Source organism: Diadema setosum, chromosome 17 (assembly GCF_964275005.1).
Source record: "Diadema setosum chromosome 17, eeDiaSeto1, whole genome shotgun sequence".
NCBI lineage: Eukaryota > Metazoa > Echinodermata > Echinoidea > Diadematoida > Diadematidae > Diadema > Diadema setosum.
The window spans coordinates 34,491,616-34,506,629 of NC_092701.1; the positions used below are offsets into that span (position 1 = coordinate 34,491,616).

The following is a 15,014-nucleotide window of genomic DNA, read 5'->3' on the forward strand; positions in this document are numbered from 1 at the left end:
ACACACTTCATGCCTTTGCCACAATTTACCGGTTAACACAATGTCATCACGTATTCTGCAAATACCACTAAATAACAGAAAGATGTGCCATGGCCAACCAAACCGTACGTCCCCTTTAAGACTGGAAGTGTACCAGTCTTGCCGGTTTTCAGTCATGTGACTGGGTCTTATTGCCAGGTGGAGAGATTTGACATGTCAAATTTTCATAACGAGTCATGGGCTTTCTTTGAATCATGCTACTTTATAATGTACTGAAACCAGAACGGCCGTAAGCCTATATATGTGTAGTTTGATTGTAGTATGCATTATTGAGTCTGCAAGAAGTCATCAACCGGCTCGCCTCTCTAGTTGTGTGACTGGTCTGATTGTGTAGTACGTGCAGGTAGATCACATCAGTAAAAGTTTGAGGAAAATCGGACAATCAATGCAAAAGTTACGAATTTTTAAAGTTTTGGTGTTGGAACCACTGGATGAGGAGTCTACTAGAGGCTATGATGTCATGTGTGGACAACAATAAAGAAAAATTATAAAGGGAATTACACAAAAACTCACTTTTCTAGCATAATGAAAGAGTACTTGATTAAACGCTTTCAGGAAGCAGGGGAGAATAATTACTACCCTTAATATAATGTATTGACACACTTTAATATATCAGTATCAGATTGATAGAATTTAAGTAATTTTCATGAGAAATGACTTTTTGTGGAATTCCCTTTACAGTTTCTTCATATTGTTGTCCACGCATGACATCATATCCTCTAGTAGTCTCCTCATCCAGGGGTTCCAACACCAAAAATTGTAAAAACTCATCACTCGCACCAGATTTTCTGATTTTCCTCAAGCTTTCACTGATGTGTTCTACAAGTGTTGCTGCTTTCACTCAATCCACATTTCTCGTTGGCTTTTGGTTTCCTTTAAGTCTCTTTTAATACATTCAGGAGTCTTTTCCAAATAAAATTATTTTCAACACATAAATGACCACAAAAAAAAAGCGTGCAAGGAAAGACCCCCACCTGCATGGTGTTCACTGTGCATCTGCAACGGTCCAACAGATTTGCTGTAATTACAGCAGAACTTGTTCTGCTGATATCAGTACTCCAGAAGTAAGTACCCTCCTAGATGCACTTACCAAGTTTTGCTGAAATTACAGCAAAAGTGTTGATGCAAATGGAGTGTTGAGAATTGTGGAAAATCTAGGGGATTGTCATGTTTTGCTGTGTAATTTCAGCACTTTTTACCTCTTGGACTAACCTGTGGCCATGTGGAGGATTCATGTGGTTAAAGGGAATTTTGGGAAAACTTGACAATGCTTGAATTTGTCATTTCCAACCACACTCTGTTATATATATATATATACAGCTGTATATATATATATGTGGGTGTGTGTGTGTGTGTGTGTGTGTGAGTATATATATATACATACATATAAAATGAATAATATATGTATACTAGTAATATAGCAGAACCAAACCGTCATGTATTTCAAGCTCATTTTCAGTTATAATATTGCACACTTGAACAGTAGTTTAATCAATGTGAAATCATTTGGCACTTTTCCTTCAGTACACATACTTTTCTTTTATATACATCATAACCAGTTACAACATGTGAAATTTAAGAGTCTCCTACATTAAACCACATTATCTTGATTGCTATGATGTATGCTAGGATTTTCTACTTATCAGATAATAGTACATTTACAGTACATGGTAAAAGTATAAGTACAACTGTAACTGCAATTGCACCCACGTCATTTCCATTGTTAGTGTGACTTTAATACTTCTCGTCAAAGCTGTGGAGTGCTTTGCTGTTGCAATAATAGGGAGCTTTAGATTTTAGACGCGCGTACGTTCAAAGAGAAAAAAACATGATCTGAGCGTGCGCAGTAACTTGATCCGCGCTACTGCGCACGCTCAGATCATGTTTTTTTCTCTTTGAACGTCCGCGCGTCTAAAATCTAAAGCTCCCTATTACCTAGGAGGCAACAGTATCAATATTTTGTTGGGTTTGTTTTTTCTTCTTTTTTTTTTTGGGGGGGGGAGGGTCTATTCATAATTCAATAGTTAAACAAATCTAATTGTTAAAGGAATAGTATAACAAAGCATGTACACACTAACACAAACATCAATGACAAATGTTAAGGTTCTGCACATTTTTCAAGTCAGACTTGCACATTTGCATACAAATTGACTAGAAAAATCTTTTGATGCACCATACAATTGTATTTCAACTTTCATAGCGGTATGCTCTAAGCCTACACCCAGACTAGATTTCAACCTAAGTCATTTAATTCTTTCATTTATTCATGTTTCTTTTGACTGACTTCTGCAATGTCAACTATGGCAAGGTTGGCTGTACTTCACTCGAGTGGCACTACACTGGGACAGAGATTTACAAGGGCACAGGCAACCCTTACAATTTTGCTCACCGTTGCTTGTGGCGATGATTCATCTCTGATGAGATTGATGGGTATCCTGTTTTGGAGAATTGTGTACTTTTGTTTGACCATGCCAATTACCCTCTCAACGTGAATTCTTACACCTGACAGTTCTCGACTCCAATCTACATCAACCTTTTCAAGTTGTTTTTTTCCTCTGGTGAATGGGGGTACTTTCACTTCTGCCATTGCCATGCCACAATATTCATTGACAAAGAATCCTCTGTCAGCAAGAATCAAGTCCCCAGGAGTAAGTCTGTCAATGAGGTTACTATTTTGCGTAATCTCAGTGTCTGTTGCTCGTCCTCCCCAACATCTACTAACAAAACACACTGACCCCTGTGGAGTAATCCCTATCAAAAACTTCACAGTGGAGTGATGTTTGTAATTACTCCAAACATGAGCCCTTGCGAGTAAGTCTGATGGTTGTTCAATGAAAACTTCAGTGCAATCCATAATTATGACACATTTATGAAAAAACTTCCTAAATGATGTCGGCATGCTCATGCGTAGTGATTCTCGACTAGGCCAATGTATGAGTGACTGTGTTCTGACAAAAAATATGTCCAGCATCCGATGGAAATTCTGAGACACTGTCGACTGGCTGACTCTAAAGCGATATGCAATATCATCGTCAAAAAGGTTCAGCCGCAGCTTCATGAGAAACATCAGGACTTGTTCAAACTTTGTCAATTTTCGACACCGTGGCAGAGCTGTTGTTATCAGAGTGAACAGCGCCATGAATGTCTGCCATGAAGGCAGTCCTGTGTAGAACTTCAACTTGCTGTTGTTGTCCTTGAAGTCTTGCTCCTGGAGACTGGATAACTTTGCTCGATTTTCAGCGTCTTGCAGTTGTGCTCTCAAATAGATGTTGTCCTTTTCAAGTTGTTGTACTCTTTCTTCAAGGGAAGAAATGTCAGTTGCTAAAAAATCAGTTTGAACTTCTGTCCCAAGGGACACGTCATCCACTGGCAACTCATGTTCCTCTCCATTATCAATCAGCGGCATCACTTGAAGGCTGAGAAGTGTTGAAGCAGCTTCAACGGCTTCAGCTTTTCTCTTGCGCTGCCTTGCTCGCTCATGTCGCACTGAGGCTGCCACAGTCCCGAGGTCACTGCCTTGATGTCCCATGTTTTGAGTGGGTGCCCAATCGGGATTGCCCATATCATGCAGATAGGATGGTTTACCTGCATGAACAGAAAAAAAGGAGGGAAAACCATGCTGTAGATCTAAGCTGTAGAAAGTGTGGGCTAGAATTGCTTAGACTTACTTAACACAATACTCTTTCCATGACAACAATATTTCATCATAGATTGGCATTTCCATGACTATGTAGCAATATTATTCTATTAACTGCACTACAATTTGCACTTGTCTTGCACACATTTGTCATTGACTAGGAGTTTAATAATACGACATATGTAAACGGTAATTTTTTTTTTTTTTCTATTGCTAGAATCTAACACAGTTCAGGCGTTTAGGGCTGCGTGACTGGTGCTGGTGGACTGTTTGTTTAATCTCAGAAATCTAGATCTAGTCTAGTCTACTCCATCCATATGATTCCACTGCGGCACTGTTCCAGTCTCCAACTTATTAACCACACCACACAAGTCCTATCACCAGTAGTATCATCAGTATCACTGTCACTCAGCCAACCGGGGAAAAAAAAAATAATATGACGTCCCGACACTCACAGTAAGGAACCCAATTCAAGTGTCAACATGAATTATATTACAGATTTTGCCCAGATTTATTGTTATCTAGGCCTAACTATACACAGCCCAGTCGCTGTACATGGTACGTCGCGACAGGGCTGTACGCGCGCGACCACCAACCACTAGGAGAGCGACGTAATCGTATTACGATAGCTTTGAATTTTGATACTTAACATCATTTTTGTCACCTCAAACTCAATGAGTATACTTTTCAATATTTACTCTACATCTGATGCTATCAGTATTCAAATGTACGCAATGAAACTTACCGAAATTGATCATCATATCCAGCATGTCCACACGGTACACAATCTTTCACGCCAGGCCCAACTATACACAGCCCAGTCGCTGTACATGGTACGTCGCGACGTACCGACGGTCAGGAATTGCGCCAGAAAGTGTCATTTATTTGTTCCACGGACTTATCGCAAGTGGTCTCCATGGACCCCGTGTGGCGAACTATTCTTCTGTAATAGAAACATGCATTTAACGTGAGTAAAGTATTCTGTTTAAAGGAGAAAAGTATACATTTTCCTAAGTTTTGTAGTGCTAGTTGTGTTGAGGTTCCTCACTTTGAGGCTGCATGCCGCGCTCGTCAGACGCTGTTTTCGCATAGCGTAACAGCGTCTGGTCGGGCTATCTAGGCCCCCCACAAATGTCAAAACATAAAAAAATGACATGAAGTTCACGAATCAGGACCTAGGACCTACCGCAAATAAAATGCGCTGAGCACACACGCGATGACTTAGAAGGTTCCCATCCTTGCCGTTTGATGTTTGTCAGCCATCTTTCACGTCGTTGTTTGGACAACTTAGCTACACTTTCACCTTGCTTTTCCAGAATCGAAGGTATGCAAAAGAATGAAATGTCATTGTTTCTGTTGCTGCGGTTCGCACAACCAACTACGCAACAAAAATTCACCATTTTCTGTAGTAAATAATCGCGATAAGATCTTGAAACTCTAGAAAAGACCGTAGCGAAAACACCGATGCTGCCCAGCGTGTGTACCGTACAAATGCACGTATAACGTATACCTCGCGCTCTCGCGATCGCGTGTACGTACGTGTACACATGTATGTAGAAAGCACGCTCTACTAGCAACGCTTCGCTTGCCCTCTGAGGGAGGGCGCCCTTCAGTTACTAAGGCCGTGTGACGTCATATGCAAGGTCTATTGATGAGAGCTGCATGCTGTGGTAGCCCACCAAGAGGAATTGTGAACCAGATGAAATTTAGTCTGAAACAAAAGGAAAGAGTTTAAAGATATTACAAGCACAATGAACATTGAAAATTTGATCAGTATCAGAATATGAAATAATGAAGTTACTCCTATGAAGTCTTAAAGATTTGCAATTTTTATTTTACAAAACAGTTCTCAAAAAGTTGATATGAATATTCAAAGGATAAGCAAAGTTTATGCCATCATCATCTCACAAGTTTCTGTTGATCATGTGCAAAAACTTGCCTTTTTTTTTCTGCACTAAATCATAATGTTGTTCCTGGCTGAATAACTTCAAATCGATGGTCAGTCAGATATAATATTTTGATTTGAGACTACGACAATTGAGACTGAAAACACACACACACACACACACACACACATAATTTGATAATGATAATTACATTTCTAGATTTTATGTGCAAACTACAGGGCAAGTTGTGAGGCAATGACATCATCAAAACTCCTTGTACCAGGTATGACCATTTTAGGACAGTCTTGTTAATATTAGCAAAATCTTCACAATTTCATAATTTCCCTACCCATAGGAAAGAAATATCAGCCTGCCGCATACTGCTGCGGATGCCTTGCTGCAGATCTGCCACAGATAGGCATCATTTTCACATGCAAATTAGCTGCTGCCGCAGACTGTTAATGATGAATAGTCATATAAGTATGATTTCAGGAAGAGCTTGTGGTAGATCTGCGGCAAGATTTCTACAGGTATAATATGCAGTAAGTAAGCGGCATTAAGGCTGGGGCAAGTCAGCGGCAAGTCTGCAGCAGACGCCTATTAAATATGTATAGATCTAGTAAATACACGAATTATCAGGGCTGCTGCAAGTGGGCGGCAGGTGTGCGGCAGTCTAATGCTTAGACTCAGCTATTATAGTTCTACATACAATTGCAATGCATCACATGATTTATATACCCACAAAAAATTGTTATGTTTTATGGCACGGTTACTAAACTATCTGTGGCGGATCTGCAGCAGATCTGCAGCAGGCTTTTAATGATGAATATTCATAAGTACAATTTCAGGAAGAGGTGGCAGATCTGCGGCAAGATTTCTACACATGCAGGTATGCAGTATGCGAGAAGTCTGCCACAAGTTCCTCTTTGTGGCAGCCTTCCCGCGGATCTGCCACAGACTGTTCCTGCCGCATACTAACAGTTAGTATGTGGGAGGTCTGCAGCAAAGCTTGGTTCTGCCGCATACTCCCGCTTACTCTTGCCGCAGACTAAAAAGTATGCTGCAGACCTGCGTCAAGTCTGCCGGAGATCTGCGGCAGACTTTTCTTTTTCTTATGGGTAGTTTTTGAATGTGATTTTATCAAATCTTTACTACATTTATGTGCCTAGGTACCATTTTACTTAATCTTTTCGGAACTTCCCATTAATTTTCCTGTCTCAAATGTTATCGTACAGATTATAGATTCCCAGAGGATCATAAATCTGATATGTGCAGATACATTGAATGCACCCACCCAAGAAGAATTATAATCTTGAGCGTCAAACTGTATCAAAGGCTAACAGAATGTCAAAACTTGTTCTTTTATTACTTCTTGATCCTATGCTAAACACACAGGGAGTGGCAGTGGAATTGGGCGGGTAGTCTGCCAGCTCTTTGCTCGGAACGGTGCGAGCATTGTCGGCGTCGATCGCTCACAGAAGGCCAATGAAGAAACCATGGCCAGTCTCCCACAAGAAGGCCAGAGTGACGGACAGGTTCATAGAGCGTTTGCAGCTGATGTTACAGACAGGGAGGCAATCCAATCTATTGTCACAGAGGTGACCAGTTCTTTTGAGAGTCCCCTGTCTGTCCTGGTCAATTCTGCCGGCATTTTTACCCCTGGATTTCTGTGTGACACCACAGAAAAGAGCTTTGATGATGTCGTCAATATCAACTTAAAGGTAAATATCACAGTAACTTCTGCAAATGTTGCACTTCTCCAATACAAGGAGCATTGTAAACCATTTTGAATTAATTTCCAGTAACTGATGCTTACTGAACACTGTTTGTTTTTGTTTCTCCCTTCTGTGCTGTCGTAGTCCGGCTTTCACGTGGGACGGTAAAACCACTACACTTTCACTCTAATGTAGGATATAACTGAAATAGCTGAATTTATTTACAATTTGATAACAAACTCTGGATCAAAACTTGTAATACAAAGACCTAAGACTGTATTGACGACTGTCAAACATATGAACTGGTAAACGCTGTGGTAAAGTCTGTTTCGAAGACTGCAATGGACCGCTTGAACACTATGGTAAACACGTTGACCTCTAAAAGAGACCACGTCCACTAAAGGAGATGATCCTCTAAAAGAGATGTTCCTTTACACAAGAGACGACCTGAAGACGACGTTCATTTAAAGACTACGTCCTTTAAAAGTTGACATCCAAAGTTCTCGTCCACTAAAAGACGAATATAAGACAACGATCACTAGAAGAGACCACGTCCACTAAAGGAGATGATCATCTAAAAGAGACCTTGTTCACTCGTAAAAGAGATGACCTCTAAACAAGAGAAGAGACCTTGTCCTTACAATAGACCCCTGTAAGATTTAAAGAAATCAGAAACAGGGCAAAGAAACAGCATGACAATATGCTTAGAGTATTGATTTCTTTGTTCATACAGTGTACAATTTCAATAAAACAATGTGGAACTTATTCTTTCTTCTCTGTGAGATATTCAATGCATCAACACTGTACAAAATTTCACAATAACATGCTTTAACATTCTGTTATATTCATTTTGTGAAACACAAAAGCATAAACTGTATTCTGTCAAGAAAGTACATTATAATTTCCATATAATAGAAATATGAACCATCGAGCCATCCTGACTCACCCAACTGTCTCTTCATCGCTCTGGTTTTCCAACCAGCTGAGTAACCAAGTCCTTCATCTACAAAAAGATAACAATTTACATTTTCAAGCCTATATGTAAAATCTATACAATATTACAAAACACATATTTCTCGTGTTTACATTTTTTACATTAATTTCTCATCTAAATCTATACAGAATATATTGAGAAATTATTCACATATCACACATTCTTTGACAAGCGTATATCTAGCAATGTGCAAGTTGTATGACCATTATGCATAATGTGTAGTGCTTTTCTATCCTAACATACTCTGTAGCAACAATGCACTATGATACTAATATAAACATTGCAATAGGTCTTTCCCCTTTTTGTCAACATAAACATTGCCACAAATTCTTTCCCACACTGTCATTGCACTTTTCATTCATAACTTCACATACTCTCTGTGATTATGAATATAGTGTATAGTGTATTGCAAACTTCATACACACATGCTGCAAGAATGCCTAGCTCTAAAAATGATACATTTCAAATTGATACATTTATGCCAATGCACTCTGACTGCTGTGCAGTGAACGACATTCCTGTGTGTGCGTGTGTATACACTATGCACATTTTACGCTTACACACACAACGGAGCTGAACCTACTGTAAACAACAAAAACAAATTGTTACATGCCTAGGTACCTTTCTCTGGGTATGTGGCTACTACACACAGGATGTGTCTGTGCTTAATTTCTTATACAAGTCACACATGTAGTGGAAGTAATAAAAGAAATATTTACAAAACTTACTCAGCTCTCCTGAGCTCCTGGGAGGTTCCACCTCTCAGTACAGTCAGACCGCAACGTCCTGAAAAGCCTTCGCATTTATCGTACGCGTATGCATGGACCTCGCGGACATGAATACGTAATGAGCTGGGAGACCACATTTTTAGAGTCTCTGTAAATCTAAACGACAATATCAATCTTCATGATTTATACATCGATGAAAAGCTGAAGAGTTGTACTTTGATGAAATTCGACCACTTAAAAGGTTATGACATATAAAATATACTGAACAAAGAAATTATAAAACACAAAATTTGCATATTTTTCATTTTTCTTAAGGGGTACACTAGACCAACGAAATTAAGGTGGACCAAAATGGAAGAGGTATAAAATGAAAGAGGAAATATCATTCTATGAAAACATAATGACTTTATGTGGACTGATCCTATGAACGGGTCAGGTTGGCGAATAAATCATTGCGTTGTACAGTTAATTTTTGACGAGATTTCAGTTTGCCGCGAATACGCGTTTCTGATTGGTTAATTCCCTCTGAGTGGAGAGTTGAACGAACCTCGCGGAATGACAGTAAACGTGTACTCTACATAACAGTAATACACTGTGTGTAGATGACAGTGTAGGACCCTATGGTGTGTGTGTGTGCGCGCGCACAATGTATGTATACGCGCTCAGGTTCAGGCAACTGCAGCTGCGACAAGATCTCCACGTAAACAACAAGAACAACACTCCACTCTGATCGACAGCTCAACTTTGGCTTGAACTTTGTTTGCACAACTAGATTGAGTAGCGATACAAATCAATAATAAAAGATCTAGCACTAAGTTTGCTCATATGAGTTCTTTGGGGTTCTCTATTTGGTATTAGAATAATTATTCCTTATTAATCCACTGTATACATCGCTGAGTAATTTATCTAATGATACCTTAAGAGCGCATGATCATTCATGTATCTCAAATTGCCACACTATGATTTTTACTCGACGAGACTTTCAATTTTCGTTGGTTTCTAAGCGAAGGACCAATTCAGTTCTTACTGTGCTATTATAACAAGTATATCTAAAACGTTGACCATCATTCATGTGTTGATTCAACCTATGAACGGGTCGGGTTGGCAATAAATAGAAAGCCTTGTTCTAATTTGTCTCAGGGTCGTTTGGAAAATATCGATATAATGCAGAGATATGAATAATGGTATCATAAGCTCATTTTGTATAATGTAAGCATCAAAAGGTGTGATTTATTTCAAATATTCACAAACCATGTCAATTAGTCAAGGATAGTAGATCTTCATGTCGTCAATAAGTGAATCTCGTAGACCATGCACTTTGTCTCTGAATTATCTCGCAAAATCTCGGGTGCTGAGAAGGACATGCGCAAAAACCTGCGCGTACGATAAATTTTTGATTTGAGCTCATTAACAGCAGCGTTGCGGTCTGACTGAGTACTTGGCTACTACTGAAGCTCTCCCAGTGTTCCATATTACTCCACAGAGTGAACAGTTCATCTTGTACAATTAAACTTCTTTGCATTGTACTCTAAAACTCCACTGCTTCATATAAACTCTGTAATATAAATCAACTATTATATATAGATGAATCATTGTTTACAAAACAATGATTCTACAAACTTATGAACACACAACCAAAGAACTTAATTTTTGTGATGTATGAACATTTAGGTGCACACTTGAATTACTACCCTGGGAGTCATGCATATTCATGAGGATGATGAATATTCATGCATTTCATATTATCACACAAATTCAGTAATCAACTGATATTGGTGTAGAAATGAAGAGCACACTATGCTTCCACTAACATGAATACAACTCACAATTATATCTTCCCCAGGATATAACCATCATTTCTCCTTAATGAGAGATAAAACAAATTTGTCATTCTGTTACTTGTGCTCCTGGATGGCAAAATCAATCAACCATTCATTAAACTGTCTTGGTAAGATTTGTGAAAATCATTCACATTACCACAGTGCATTGTACAGATATTGAAACAACAAAAATATCCTTTCAATACATAGTATGAATGAAGTGTTCTGATTTTTTTCAAAGCTGATTATAGGAGGAATCAAGGACAGTAGACTGTGCTTTGTTCTCAAGGCTTTGTAAAGTCTTTCAATTTTTAGCTCAGTCATGCAGTGAACTATGTAGCAAGAATGGAAATGGGCAGAATTAAAACACCATAGCTCTGATTTAAGGACCTTAGCAGAGATGAAGAGTTAGCAAATATTATGTTACAAAAATAATGTCAGCTGTGGCCTGTAGTAATATAGTACAGTGTATCGCAGTATACCTGCTTTACATAATATGATTAAGAGTTTTATCCTGTTTTAGAATAATATCCAGAAAAGTGGAGCTGATGAAACAATTAAATCTATAGGTGTTCAGTCACTTAAATTTGTTTCCGAGAACTTGCATCTGAACACATACTAGAGGAACATTGTCTTGGTGTAGAAAATGTGTCATCCCAAGAAGGTGGAATTCTCACTCCACCTCTCTGGTCATATGTTATGTCTTGTTGCATGGAACTTTCTCAAGCGAAAGTGACACTAGCCTGTTAACTACAGGCAAGCCAATGTGGCAGAAAGGTACCGTATATGGCATATTGGTTAAAATTCATGCAAACTGAAAAAAAAAGAAAAATATATATATATGTATATCAAGCATGTACCTTTCTATGTGGCTAGCTTTAGTGCAAATTACTGTTGAGACCCGTAAAATATATTCCCAGTTAGTTCTCCTGGACAGGTAAGTGTAAATCAGTACACCATCTGCATCTTCCTCGCAAACAGCTCATGTCTGTGCATAACCTGTTATTGGTGGTTTTTTGTTGTTTTTTTTTTTAGGAAAAGTCCAAACCTGTTGAAGTCAGCAGATAAATATCAGTCAATGCATTACTAGTAACTTCTTTGGAGATGACGGGCTTGAACCACAGAAACTAGACAACTTAGACTTCTGTAAAGCTAACTCTTTACCTTCTTTCTAGTTTGTACCATCTATATTTGTCTACTTTTCTTACATTGTTAAAGTTAGGTAAACAGCAATTTACCCATTCATGCTTGCACTTGCTAGAAAGAATGTGGCCTACCAGTGTGTAAAATCAAATGAGCTGTGATAGTTCTTAGAATTTGTGTAAATTCTGATCTGCGGGAAAGTAGCCTGTCTTTTTTGGTACTGAAATCATGGAAGTTGTCAACCCCAGAAGGTTTTTAAAGCCATGAAAATGTTCCATTTAAAAAACAAACAAACAAACAAACAAAAAACCTTATGTTTGATTTCTTTAAGAACTTTGAATTCAATCTTGCTAACTCTGACTAATTACCTATTACCTATTATGTACCAGTAAAGATTTTGTTTTTTTGATGAGCTGAAGTGAATGATTCATTTGTTGCCAGGTACGCTACACCGTCTTTACAAGATTCCAGTTTTCCGTCTTACTCTGCACATGAAGACACTTTGGGTATCTCACTGCTGTTCATAGTTTAGTGTGATGTTCAATGCAGGGTACCTTCCTGGTGACACAAGTGGTCAGCCAAGCAATGGTCAAAAGCCAGGTGACTGAGGGCAGCATAATCAATCTCTCCAGTCTTGCAGGAAAGGTATTTTGTTGGTCGTGCATGTCTTCATCGAGATAGCATCACCCTCTCAGTGTGGCTTCCTTCATTTCTGTACAATATGTATATTACAGATTTATCCTTCTCGTCAGTGTGGCTTATTTTGATTTCTAGTTCCATTTAATAATGTAGAATTTGTGATGTTGTACTTCAGGAACTTTATCAGGAGAGATCAAGTTTGTCAAAGTTCGGAATATTGAGATAGGAAATTTGTGTGGGCCCGTGGTGGTGAATGATGTGTGCTTAAAGATATTACATCCTGTACAGTCACGCCTATGTTGTCGGCAATATAGCACTGTACATTTTAAGTTTATAAAGCTGTTGTAGTTCACATAGACCCTTAACTTGGTTGGTTTTGCAGAAGCACCATACAAATCATTAACAAAAAATGTACTAGTAAGAATTTTCAATCTCCATGTGACAATAACTTTGATTATAACTGATTTCTTTAAATTTAAGCTAAGCATTTTAGGGTAATGGCATTTGATGTGACAACATTTTTCAGAGTTTTTAAGGACTTTATCTAAGACCTGCATTCTACTGAAGAATAAACGACATGATTCATTCTTTTTAACACAGATGGCCCCTGCTGGTATGCTTCATTACTCGGCAACCAAAGGCGGAATCATAGCAATGACTAAATCGATGGCCAATGAGTTGGCAAGGTCTGTTTTTTAAATGTTTCACTGTTGGTAGACATAAGGTCTCTCTGCATCTTGTATCTTCTGTGTATACTTCCCTTCTAATTTTTGTATTATTTAAACCTGTGTAATTAATTATGCAATTTGATGAACAGAAACAAGTAAACTATTGCCTGCTCATGTAAAATCAGGATGGTTCGAGACAAATTAATAGTCAACAAATCGACAATCAAATCTCACTTATAAGTAGTTCGTTGTAGTGAAATGTATTTTGAATGTATGTGGCCAGTACCTGGGTCATCAGGTTGGTCATAATTTTTGTAGTGCATCATACTTGGTAACATGATCCAAGATACGCTTTCATTTAGTGACCAATTAAGTCACAGGATATGACCAAATTTTCAGTTTCTAGACTTTTAGAGCTCCATTGATAAGTAATTTGTCCCAATTTATATCGAGGTTGAAGTGTCGCTGTGTACTCAAGCATGCTGCCATTAAACATTTAAAAATTATTGGTCAAATCAAAAAATGAAAGTGACATCCTAAAGACAGAAAAAAAGAATGTTTAAGATTTCATAGCATTAGTACGGAAGATGTTCATCATCGTGGTAGAAACTGAAAGAAATAAAGTTGATCTTTTGTCCCACGAAGCGAGGTCAGGGGCGGATCTAGCTTTTTATAAAGGAGGGGGTTGGGGCGGTATGCAAGGTAGCGTAGCGACCGAGCCCGAGCGAGCGGAGCGAGCGAGGGGGGGGGGGGAGGGTGTGGGAGGGGGGTATCCCCCCTCCCACAGTAGGGAGAATTTTTGAAAATCTGTGTGTGAAAATGGCGTTTTCTTGCATCTGAAACACCACTATTTTTGGTATAGAGGTCATTGCCATAAATAGAAAAAAATAAAATTACAAGTTAAAAAAAAAAGATAAGATTTAAAAAAATGGTCCCCCAGATTTTTTTTTTTGTTTTTTTTTTTTTGTTTTGTTGTTTTTTTTTTTGGGGGGGGGGGTTGCAACCCCCCCCCCCCCCCCCCAAAAAAAAAAAAAAAAAAAAAAAATCCGGGGACCATTTTTTAAAATCTTATCTTTTAGATCCGCTTCTGGAGGTATTGAACACAAAAGAATGAATACGACGTTTCGGCCGCGAAATCTGCTGGCCTTCGTCTGGCAAAGTAGACCGAGCACTGCTCGAAGTCCCAAGCATGTTCCGCAACACCTCTTCCCAAGACGAAGGCCAGCAGATTTCGCGGCCGAAACCTCGCTTCATGGGACAAAAGATCAACTTTATTTCTTCCATTTCATAGCATTCTTTTATATACTGTGAAGTTATATGGGCGGAAGGTAATTTGATTTCTGTTTTGGGTTTTAGTAGGGCAGATAGGCCCTATGTAGCAAAAATTGGTCGAGATGCTCACATCCGGTAGAAAGAATGAAATTTTGCATATAGGGGTATTTTGGGGTGCTGATTTAAAACATTGCCGGATCCAAGAGATCTGACCACGGGGTCGGCCACCATTTTGAATTCCAATATGGCCGCCATCACAAAACAAATTATAAATATCCCAATTTCAGTTCTGAATGACCTGTGGTACCAAAATTTGGTACACAGGAGCGTTTTGACATACCGGTATTGAATTTGATGACAGGTTAATTTGAATTGTCTGACAAACATCGAATGGCCGCCATTTGGAATTCCAATATGGCCGCCTCGACAAAATGTTCAAAATCCCAATCTCGAGTTCTAAGTGGTGAGTGATG

General features: G+C 38.7%; 2 protein-coding genes across 2 annotated transcripts in view; one reads left to right on the plus strand and one right to left on the minus strand.

Annotated features, from left to right (window-relative positions):
* Nucleotides 1-15,014, plus strand: part of LOC140240473 (estradiol 17-beta-dehydrogenase 8-like) — a 42,160-nt gene that overhangs the window by 19,878 nt on the left and 7,268 nt on the right. Inside the window, exons 3-5 of the mRNA XM_072320246.1 lie at nucleotides 6,958-7,283; nucleotides 12,512-12,607; nucleotides 13,202-13,287. Of these exons, the coding sequence (XP_072176347.1) occupies nucleotides 6,958-7,283; nucleotides 12,512-12,607; nucleotides 13,202-13,287 (508 nt within the window). The remainder of the gene's footprint in view (nucleotides 1-6,957; nucleotides 7,284-12,511; nucleotides 12,608-13,201; nucleotides 13,288-15,014) is intronic.
* Nucleotides 1,946-4,735, minus strand: LOC140240475 (uncharacterized). Its single transcript, XM_072320247.1, has 2 exons — nucleotides 4,725-4,735; nucleotides 1,946-3,624 (listed from the first exon to the last, which is right to left on the minus strand). The coding sequence occupies exon 2, from the start codon at nucleotides 3,599-3,601 to the stop codon at nucleotides 2,360-2,362; it is 1,242 nt and encodes a 413-aa protein (XP_072176348.1). The 5' UTR covers nucleotides 3,602-3,624; nucleotides 4,725-4,735; the 3' UTR covers nucleotides 1,946-2,359.

Bases quoted from the DNA above. Each gene is read 5' to 3' on its own strand.
- LOC140240475 (XM_072320247.1), bottom strand. From the start codon at position 3,601: ATGGGCAATCCCGATTGGGCACCCACTCAAAACATGGGACATCAAGGC.